The sequence below is a fragment of the Coloeus monedula genome (assembly GCF_965178545.1).
Source record: "Coloeus monedula genome assembly, chromosome: 1".
Taxonomy (NCBI): Eukaryota; Metazoa; Chordata; class Aves; order Passeriformes; family Corvidae; genus Coloeus; species Coloeus monedula.
In genome coordinates this window covers 26,100,632-26,112,202 of record NC_138781.1, presented here as the reverse complement: position 1 = coordinate 26,112,202, position 11,571 = coordinate 26,100,632, and the positions used below count along the sequence as shown (strand labels likewise).

At 38.5% G+C, this 11,571-nt stretch overlaps 1 protein-coding gene across 1 annotated transcript in view; it reads right to left on the bottom strand.

The window, feature by feature from the left end:
* Window positions 1-4,009: 4,009 nt before the first annotated feature.
* UMAD1 (UBAP1-MVB12-associated (UMA) domain containing 1) overlaps window positions 4,010-11,571 on the bottom strand; it is a 79,126-nt gene continuing 71,564 nt past the window's right edge. Inside the window, exon 4 of the mRNA XM_082288694.1 lies at window positions 4,010-5,879. Within this exon, the coding sequence (XP_082144820.1) occupies window positions 5,622-5,879 (258 nt within the window). The 3' untranslated portion in view covers window positions 4,010-5,621. The remainder of the gene's footprint in view (window positions 5,880-11,571) is intronic.

The following is an 11,571-nucleotide window of genomic DNA, read 5'->3' as shown; positions in this document are numbered from 1 at the left end:
GTGGGTCAGGTCTGCATTGCTTTTACCCACAGGTTATCTATGTACAACATCCTTTTCTTTAAGGACTGCAGCCCTGGAGATGTCTGTCTACCAGGATATGCCCCATGCCAGAAATCATCTGTCAGTCCCAGCTGGATGGAGCAGAGTATCTCCCACATACTGGTGTTTCTAAAATAGGGCGCAGCTTTCTTCGGGAGAAGAGACAGCCATCGGAGGTGGTGGTGAAGAGGGCTAGTTTGAGAAGGCTCAGAAGTCTTAAATATGAAGGTGAACAGTTTTGGACAAAACCTGGAAAATGGTTTTATTCCTATAGTTTCTCTCAGACTTGTACAAATCAATAGCTATAACAACAGTGCTATACAAAATTTCTTGCAGGAATAACTGCAACATGAAATAATTTAGCTAGCTGGCCTCTAAGTAAACAAAAATATGTCAGCCATCTTTTTTCATTCACTCACTCAGTTTTTTACAGCTGTCCTAGGATTAAAATTTGTCTTCAATGTATGATATTAAGATTCAAGATGTATCTTAATACTGACTTGTACTGTAAAACATCTGAGAGATCTACAGCAAAACACTACACTTCATTTTTCAATCAATAGCCTCTTAGTTGATGCCATTTTATAACCTGATGGCAACTTCTAGTTTTTAAGCAGCTATTTTAACTTGATCATTGGATAGGTGCAACTACCTGCACCTACATACTGCAAACTACATCTGTTAAAAATGAAGTTTTAAATTCCTCTATTGATCCAGTATCAATTGCCATTACGACACCTTCCTACTTTGCCCCCAAAACTGATGTTAAATTACAACTTGAATTGAACTACATTAAAAGATAGAGAACATTAACCCCATGTGTCCAATTTTAGCCATAATTATACTATGATTATTATGTAATACCTGCAAGTACTGTAATATTACTTGAAATAAAATCTGTCAGTCCTTTCTGGGATAAATTTAATGCATATGTTCTATTCCACCCTAACAAATGGAGGGAGAAGTGTAAATGTTTTGTATTTGAGAGACAACTGAAGGAGAACTAGCCAAACTGCAGAAGACATAAAAGTCAAATAATAACAACAAAAAGATCCTTTGAATCAATTGATAAAACAAATATTAAGTCTTCTACATAAGCCCTATCTAAACATACCATAGACAAAATCAGAGGAATCTAAAGGAACAAAGTGCAGGAATCTAGAAGTGTCTTTAAGAGCAGAATAAGCCAAGCAAATGCACCAGCAGTTTTTGAAAGCAGCTGAAAAGGGAAATTACAGTACAGCTCACAATACATCACGTTGCTTCATTTTCTTAAGGAAAACAGACAAATAGCAGAACTCTTCATAAAAAGGCTGACACAGTGGTCAGACTAAAGTTATACTAGCATCAGTTGCTTTAAATAAGTAATTCCTGTCTCTCTGTGATGGACTATTTCACTTGGGGCTTTACTTCTGAGCCCATTTGCTTCTTTTCCAGTGAGATTTAGATGGATGCTCAAAGCTGACCTCCCAGAACACTTACATGAACGTTTGGATGTGAGAGGCTACTCTAACCATAATGCTGATAGCCACAAACAGTTGGATGAAGGATGTTTATAATCAAGGCTCATCTTTTTTGTTTGTTTGTTTGTTTGCTTGTGAGCAGTTTCTTTCATGTTCTGTTATTGAAGTACATGTGTCAACTGACTTGAGAGGACAGCCTTGTAAATTAGATCTTTGATCTCAAGAGTTTATTTCATCTTTGCAGCAAGGAAAAGTGAATTGAATTGGCTGGCAGAACTAAGCCCTCTCTTGTCTCTGGTCTACAGCTGCTGCATCCTTCTGGGGTCACCATAACTTCCACTTCCATCACTCGATACTCTCCTTTGCTACAGAATTTAAAAAAGTCTTCTTCAACATCTCATCATAACCTGCTGAAAGCTTTACAACTTCTGGTTTATTTTATGAACCATACAGACAGACTTTTGCTTCTGCAGAAGGGAGAAAACACTGATACAACAAAGCTCTTTGTGCTACTCTGAAACTGTATCAGAAAGTAAACTTTAATTGAATATTCACTGACTGGTTTTTGGAGTAAAATACTGCATGGAAGGCTGCAGACTAAAGAGAAGTATCTGTTCCAAAATGTTCAAAGGAGTATGTGATCCACTGTTACTCTCCCATTACTTATGTTAAAGTACAGAGGCATTAGACACTATTGTGCTGTCTGCTACATGTACACAAAAAAAAGACTATGGGACATGATACTGACTTATGTCCTGATTCAGATCACCAGTGTGATAGTGTCATCATATTCTTACCATCTGCACTTCATTCAGTTTCCATGGCTGTGATTTGGGCAGGTCAGAAAGGGTCTGTGGGAATTCATCTCTCAGAAGGACATTGAAAAGAAAGAGGTAGCAGTTCTCTAGGAGATTGAAAGTACATAAATATCTACTGGTAAAGAAAAAACATGGTTTCAATGGAAGATACAAGGAGTTAAAATTTTTTTCTTAATTTAAAGAATTTGAAATATTGATGGGAAGAAGTCAGGCCTAACACACATGCTTTCTAACTTCATGAGCTCATTACAGAAAGCCAAGCTTAATGTTGATGAAAAGTTGCAGCACAGCAGGGTAGGCTGAATGAACTCAGCTTGGTTTACTAAACCTTTGTCTTCCTACAGCACCAAACAGAAGTCTGCCTTTGGAATTTAAGGACGATATTCTGCCTCTTTGTTGTTGTAAAGTCTCTGGCTTCAGAAAGAAATCTGGTTCATCTGGAATTGCCCTGTCATCAGCAGAAGAGTCGCAGTTACTCAGGAAGGGAAGGAATTACCCCTAGGAGCTGCACTTCTGGTTCCTCTCCTTACCAGGCTGAGCAGAGAAAACCTAAAGCAAGATGAATTATCGTGTCATAACAAAAGGGTGCTTGTGGGGAGGAGGGCAGTTTCTCAAGCTCCAGTTTTATGCTGTTGTTCAGAACAACCCGCTCATCTTGCCCAGGAGGCTGCTTTAGTGCTTTTGTGAACGTAAGAGGTTCTCCAGCTAAAAATGCAATAAGCTGTGTGTTATTTTGAGATACTGTAATTGCTGTGGTGAATATGCTCTTTGCATTTTCCCCTTAGGTGTTTTAGGGTGAAACCCTCTCCTCTGTGACCACACAAGTGTATATATTTGCTGACTGTCATATCATGGTTTGGATCACACTTTACAGAAAACAGCAGAAACTGGATCTGTAACCACTGCCTTGACTGACCTGCTGGACATGGCATTGTCTGGTTCCATTTCTGAGTTTGTCACCAGGGAGTTGTCTCCAGGAACCATCTCCCAGTCAGCCTTCTGTCAGGCTGCTTTGGATGCAGTGGTTCTTTGATTTACCTTTGACCACGTGCCATAAGGCATTAATCCAATTTTAGGGACGATCTCAAGCAAGGGAGAGGTTTGAGCCCCAGCTTGTACTAAAGAGAGGACAGTCAGGAGACACATTCCCAGTACTCTTGCTCATTAGTGGTATTTTGCTGGGTGTAAATTTCACCCTTTACAGGGGGCGATTAAAGATGAAGGCCAAATGTTTAAACCTACTGTCCACATTTCTCATCATAGTGAATACAACCTCCTCCCTACTCTCCTTTGCTGCTCCTTTACTTTTGAAAGGACAGCTGTGAGTGCAACAGATCTCAAATCTGACAAGATGTAATTATTTTAGATAAATCGTCTAACTTTAGGCAAAAAATGAATGCAAAAAATTACATGCCAAGTCAGCTAGCAAAGAAAGAACCAGTATTGTGAGTTTGTTTGGTCTTCAAGAGTGCTTTACAGCTCTGCTTCTAGACCAGCTGAGTTGCAGAAACATTTCAGAGTCAAAATGGACAACTTGAATGGAAACACCCTATTTGTGGACTGATCAAATTTTTAACTGTTGCAGATAAAATAATCACTAAAATTATTTTAGTGCTTTTGGGTATGTGTTAACTAAAAAACTCAGAAAACAAAACAGTTCTGAATAACTTCATAAAACTAATTCTTCCTTCTAGGAGGCCTGAGTACTTCCCAGCTCCCAGCCATACTATTCTCCAAGCAGTGTCATGGATGCCACCTAAACCACTGCAAGTCACCAACACAGCACACAGAATCCATCAGATGAGAGTGTGATATATTTTATTAGAAGGACACCAATTTTTAAATGACACTGAAAAGATTTTCAAACTGAATTTCCAAGTTCAAGTTCCCATGAAAGCTGAATGGTCAGAGCTGTAGTAAACAATACAGGTGAAACCACGTAATAACTCTCACACATAAAAATAACTCATTATTACTTAACTTCTTTTTATTGGAGTGCAGCACAAATACTCCCCTTGAAACAATAACTTCAAAACATTTAAGAACACAGCTGTCAAAAATATTAAATACGCACATTTAAAAAAATCTAAACCATGAAAATTTAACAACCTAAGACATATTCACAATGTAATTTCTTCATCATTTTACAGTATTTGTATCAAATACTGTAAGACAATCCAAATCTGAAAATATATGTACCTTAAGCTGCCACAGAGCATAAAAAATATAGGAAAATATCCACTAACATTTAGCACAATATATATATTGTACCCCAAGAGAGAAAGTAAGTGTGTGCCACAGATCATTATTCATCAAAAATCATGATGTGACATCAGAGAGCTGTTGCTGGTGGAACAGCAGCTCTGGTCATAGTCGGTAAAAACATGCTCAAAGCTTGTGAGTGGGGACACAGTGGTCTGTGAGAACGCATGTTTAGGTATTTAGCAGTTTAATTTAGTTGGATAAGAAACAATGTTATGTTTTCCTGTTGTTAAACATTGCCATCTGTACCTCTGGCACACAAATTAAAAAAAGAAGGGTGTGACCATTAAAAGTACGTGTCCTGAGATTTCCTTCTTCAGGGGGCAAAGAGGTTAAAATGGAAAAGCTGATCTGTATATAAATCAGGAACACATGTGGTAATGAGAACAAACAGCAGCCAACAGGCAGGCGGGGACAACATCTCCAGGCAGGCACAAAATGAGATGGACAAAATACCATCTACTGGAAAAGGGAAGGAAGCAACTGATTTTCACTTTGAAATTGGAAAGTTTAACCAATTCTGTTCAGTCTTAATGATTACTTAAGGGCTTGTAATTAACTCTGAGTTTTAAAACTTGGTTTCACTGAAAAGCTGTCTGTCCAGTAGTGCAGAGCAGAGCAGCATTGCTTTAGTGTTAATATTGGTGTCTATCTGTACAAAATCAAGAGGTGATCTTAATATGAGTAACAGGATCTATGTGTTTTGTAACAAATTGAAATAACAAAACAGTTGAGACATAGACTTCCTCTTAAAGTCATGAAATGTTTGTGTCTGCAGCCTACCTACGGGAAGTAGATACCAGCAGCCAGTCTCCTACTAAGGCTGAAACACTTTTGCTTGATTTCTTTGGAAATAAATGGAATATTTAACATACTAAGTTATAGTTCACTTAAAGCTAAGAAATATATCACAGTTGTGAATAATAATCCATTTGATATACCAGTGGCAGGCCCCCAAAATATTAAGTCAATTAAAGTAAGTCTTTATCTTCCCTTGAAGACTTGTTCCTTGACAGAGGCACAAGAAATAAAGAAAATATTATGGATCACAAAGCACTGAGTTTTCAAGTGTAAAGTCATACCAAAATCTTGATAAATTATCATTGATGTCGTAGGTGAGCAGTCGGTCAGGAACGTCACTGTGGGTGCCCTGCACTGCTAACACATGTGGTGCGAGGGCAAAGGGGACGTCACTCAGGAGGTCTGACATGAAAGGGCTGCTTTCCAAAGTCTGACTCCTTTGATTTCCCACCTCTGTTCTTGATACAGTCAACTGTGACCGGTGCCCTGTATTTATCTAAAGAGAACAGAAGAACAGAAATTTGCACACTACAAATCAAGCAGCTATGGCTTTGCACTTAGAACCACAAGGACCTACTAGTAAAGGGAAACAAAACAAACAAACAAATAAATAAAAGCAGTTTCAGAGTTCAGTTTAGGTAGATCTAAAATAGCAGTTCTTAGTACATGTTGATATAATTCTTTGGCTCCGGTTGACCAGAATTAAGGCTAAAACAAAAATAAGACTTTTTGTAATGATTACTGAGATCACAGAATCACAGAATAAATAAGCTGAATTGGAAGGGAAATTAGAATCATTGAGTCCAACTCCTGGCCCTGCACAGAACACCCCAAGAGTCACGCCCTGTGCCTGAGAGTGTTGTCCAAACGCTTCTTGAACTCAGGCAGGCTACCCAACATTACTCTGCATTTATGAAACCCATAAGGCTTGTGGGACTTTTTGTCATTATGTTCAGTCTTGTTTAGGGGAAATTACTTCATACAATTCCTTTCATAAACTGATGAAGCTCCATCTTTTGTTCCCCCTATGACTTTCCAGAAGTTGTCCAAGAAAGGCATGACTTTCACCATTACGAACGCTCCTATCCCAGTTATTTCAAAGGATTAATGATGTTGCTTTCCAGTGTGAAATAGAATTGCATGACTGGCTGGTAAGTTCTATTATATAGGGAAATATATGCAGTGCCAAACATGTCCTTTATAGAAAAACACAGTTAAAACTTAAAAAAAACACCAACAACCCAAGAACCATAACCAACAAGGAAATAAAAAAACTTGCCATACAGAAGTAGTCAACACAATTTAGAGAATAATGTTGGACCCAATAGGCTTGCAAGCTTTGATCCTGACCTACCAATATGACCTTACTAAGTGTTTATCCTGAAACCTTTACCATTTTAAGAACAAAGAAAAGACTATTTACTCTGCCTCTAGAAATCAAATATAATTTGTTTTACTATTTATAGCAATAAGATCCTATGCAAACTGATACCTCTCACATTAGGCACCCATAATGATGCTCCCGATAACAGGCTCTGAGCAACCTGGTCTAGTGGAAGGTGTCCCTGCCCATGGCAGGGGAGTTGTAACTAGATGATCTTTAAGGTCCCTTCCAACCCAAACCACCCGATGATTCTGTGATCTCTAGGAGCAAGATGTTTGTTATGAGGATTTCTACTTTGACACATACAGAAATATTCAATAATGTGTTTGAAAGTGCCTAACAAGTCATGTCAGAGCTGTGAACACAGACAGGAATGTCTGACTTTGATGAAGTCCTGACTTCTTCTTTTCAACCCCCCCCCACTCAACATGCAGCCAGAAAAATCCAAAGTTTACACAGCTATTAGGGAAGGCAGTGCACTGAAAAGCTTTAAACACTAATTTGGTATTCACCTGATCATAAGAGTGAAATGGATCCAGTCATATGGAGGTTGCTTGCATCCATGATTTTTAGGGGTGTGGTGCTGCTCAAGATCTGACCTGTGCTGAAGTTGAATGTCACAGATCATGGCTGTTCCAGAGAACCTGAGGGCGTTGCTGACTGACAGAAGAGCAGTATGGGTGGTGGAGTGGTGCTTTGTCTTCTTGCCTGGAGTATTTAGCCAGGCAAAAAGAAACTCCATTTTCTTCCCAAAGAAAGGACTGGCTTTGACTTGAACATGACCTGAATACTAGTCATTCCTTACACAACCCAACATTTCATCTGGTAGGGCAGATAAACCAGTGTTAAACCTTCTATTAACCTGCCAACAATGAGTCAACAATGACACAAATAATCTTGCCAGCCTGTGGCACTGCCAGCACTTGCCTTGAGTGGCAGCGGACGCGTGCTCCTCCACAGCCTGCTGGGACACGAGGGTTAGTGGTGCTGCACGCTCTCAAATGGACCTCACTTGGAAGCTTTTGTTCATACTCACAATGATTTGAAACCTAAGGCTTAAGACAAACTTCCCAACATCTGTTACTATCATGTCACAGGATAATAATGCAAAATTTCTGAAGGTTAAGAAGTTCATTAAAAGGAATGACTGCTACATACAGCTACTAACCTTCCTGGTTATGATCCAATGTAAAAGAGGAGCAATACTCTCCATGCTACTGTAATACTGGAATGTCTGTTACTACACAGTTCCTACAGCGACAGTTTACAGGTATTTCTTTATTTTCCCTGGCTTTCCTTTTCTCAGTTCTCCATTTTCAGATGTGGTTAACAACTCTTCAGAAAGCTACATGCAGCAGCAGAGGCAAGAGCTAATAGAGAAGATTTCTTTTCTTCAGTAAGGGTTTCCTTACTGATTCTGGTATCTATAGAGGACAGAGAAAATAGGAAAGCTGGCAGAGAAGTCAGGAAGATAGCCTGCATAGTTCTCCTACTCTAACTTTATAAGCTGTGAGCAAAAAAACATGGCCAATAGTACTGTAAGTTCAGAAAAAACCCTAAAACCTCTTGTACTTTTATTTTCTAATCAATATAGTTATCTCCAAGATAAGATATAGTTATCTCCAAGAGGTATTAGCTTCTATGGCTGCTCATTGATAACACTTTGAGAGAAGTCTTCCTTCTTGCCAGGGCCCAAGGTATGCATCAGAACAAAAATCATAGACATCTTCTGGTATAGACATATTATCTTGCTAAGAACACTGCCAAACAATCAGAACATTTATTTATGTTAATATTTATCTGAAAGAACATGCCACAGCACTTCAGGTGAGTCCCTAAATTCGTTGCTGCTGTAAACTTAAAAATTTCTCTTAATTTCTACTCTGCACAAATTTATTACATTCCCTCTTGAAAGAAATAACTTGTGGATCATTTACTGAGGTGCTGGTACTTGCTTGTATTACATCGTTCCCATATTCTGAAGGGGGCCAGAAAACCCCAGATGAAAACCAGGGTTACATCTAGGAATCAATTAAACTAGATCTTCTAAAACCTTTCTGCCTCCCTCCCCTCCCAGATTTCAGGGAAAAATGATCCCTCACTCGCTGTCCTATTCCAGTCATTCAGATGATAATCAGAAATCCCTAGAATCTAATGTTTATTTTGATTGGCAAATTATACTTTTATGAATACCTGTTTATATCTTAATTGTCCCCCAAGCTGGGTGAACACAATTTACAATGCAAATTAGACCATCACGTGGCAAAACTAACTTCAAAGAGGGAAAAACAAGTCAGAGCGAGAACAAAGCATCTTGAATCTTTTTTCCTCCATAAACCTTACATTTGTTAGAATGGTGCTAAATGGGCAGACCCAGAAATTAAAACCCCTTCTGTACACAGCAGATACCATGTACTGACAGTGACACAGCAAGGACCAGCTTTGCTTACTCCCAAGTCCCACTCCATATCTGAAAGCAAGACTGCAGTAAGGAAGGATGAATTACATCAGAATTATTTTACTGTGAAAGCATCATTTTACTAAACTCAGTCCCTGCATACTGCTAGTGAGGCTCTTAATAGTCTTAACAGGTTATGATACTATTGAATAGTCAAAAGAGTATCATAAAGAAAGCCCAAAATGGTTGAGATAAACATAGTACAGGTAAGTCAGAAACAAAGCAAAATGTCAGGTCAGTTTAACAAATGCCATAATTTGATCTTAAATCCAATAATCTTTGGGTCTCAGTTTACTCAACCCCTCATGAGGAGGTCGTGGGCCTAACATGACAAGATCAGTTTAAAACAGAAAGGGAAAAGGAGTCTAGATTTTCTATTTCAGTTTCACATTTAATCCACTACTCTCCAATGAAAACAGTTATTTTTAATTATCTTAAAAAGCTTGCATTCTTGTTTTAATTTATAACAAGTCCCATTTTATTTATCTATATGAAGAAAAACGTTCCTGTCCTGAAGAATTCAGGTAGCAAGAAGTAATTTTTCAGTTCTGCCTAGTGCAGTCATCACAAGCAGTCACTGCCCTTTGCTATGCAGGGCTGTTTCTGAGCATTCCTGCAGTGATATTTAGACGTTGGCCTCCTGTGCAAGACCCTATCAAACCAGACAAGTTTTTGTGCTTCCAAAACAAGAAGATACCCTTTACATGGGCTAAGATGCATTTCGTTCCTGTGCTGGAGAAGCCACATGAGTGAAAAGGCCTTGCTGAAGCCAGTCTCCCCAGCAGGCTTCCAGGAAATGTGGTGAAGAACTGGACACTCTGGTAGGGAACACCAGTCACCCATTGGTGCCGAGGTCACCCACACTGCTTCCAATGCAAACACCAGCACAAAATGATGTGATGCAACCAAGGTCAAGGTTAGGAAATGGCTTATGCTTTATGCATGCATTCTTCAAGCATATATAGAACTGCAAGTCCTAGAGAATTTGATATTGCACATTAGTCACACTGGTTTCTACTTAAATGCCTAACTTATTTATCCAGAATACAATCCATTCAGAGCATATTATCTGGACATTAGCTAAACTAAGCACTGCCAAATGCTATGACACACAATCCTGTTATGAGAAATATTAATTGAATGGACTGAGAAGATCACTGATTTACATTTCACCATACACCAAGGAGTCAAAAAATCAGTAAAAATTACATAAGGTATGGCAATAAAATTTAATTCAAATAAGCAAGGTGTCTTCTACATTCTTGGTTTGCAATCCAAAAGAACAGGGATAAAAGAAACACTATGTAAATATATATAGTAGCTGGCCACCAGATACTAATTGTGCTCTGATAACAATGTATTATTTTGAAACTAACCAAGTATAAAATTATCCTCTAAAGTAAATGATTCCTTTTTTCTCTTCTTAAAAAAGATGTTTCTCAGCTGTTTTTAAAAAACATCTAATTCGATGCATGTCTTTGTATTTCCCATAAAGTTTGCCAAGAGTCTCGTAAGGAAGAAAAAATGCACATTTTCCAATGTACTGAGAAGCTGGATTTACAGTGCTCTGAAGGAGAATCAAAGATTAGTGCCAGCATTATTATAATCCAAACCCTTGAACAAGGTTTTCTATCAAAAGTTATTAATTTAAAAAAATTTACGCTTTCTGTAAAAAAGGGGTTTTTTTCCAGAAACAGATCTATTTTTCTTTAAAAAACAGCCTTGAGAAACAAACAGTATCTTCAGTCTGCACTTTCAGAATATTTAGTAAATATCCAGCAATATAATACTTACGACAGACACCTGCTATGCTACTGGTGGCAAAGAATTATCTGTGTTTCAGGCAAGTTTGTGGTATCACAGGAAACAGTGTATCATAAGGTATCTATGTAGTAATTACTGATGTACCTGGAAATGGAAATTGTCATATGGGATTGTTCCTCCAATGTGTTGGTTGATGCTTTAGGATATTCACTGGACCTCCTCAGAAAATTTGTAGGAATTCTGGAATGAGTACCTCCATTGATGACAACAACTCACTTTTCAAATAAAAATGGTAATGGCAAAGATGAACAGAGGGGGAAAGAAAAATTACTCACAAGGTTTGTATTCAAACATTTAAGCTAGAGGAAGAGAATCAATTAGGTTGGGAAAGACCTCTGAGATCATCAAGTCCAACCTATGGCCAAACACCACCTTCTCAACCAGAGCATGGCACTGAGTGCCATGGCCAGGCTTTCCTTAAACACCTCCAGGGATGGTGACTCCATGAAGTCCCTGGGCAGCCCATTCCAATTTTAACAACCCTTTCTGTGAGAAAGTTCCTTCTGATGCCCAAAATTCCTT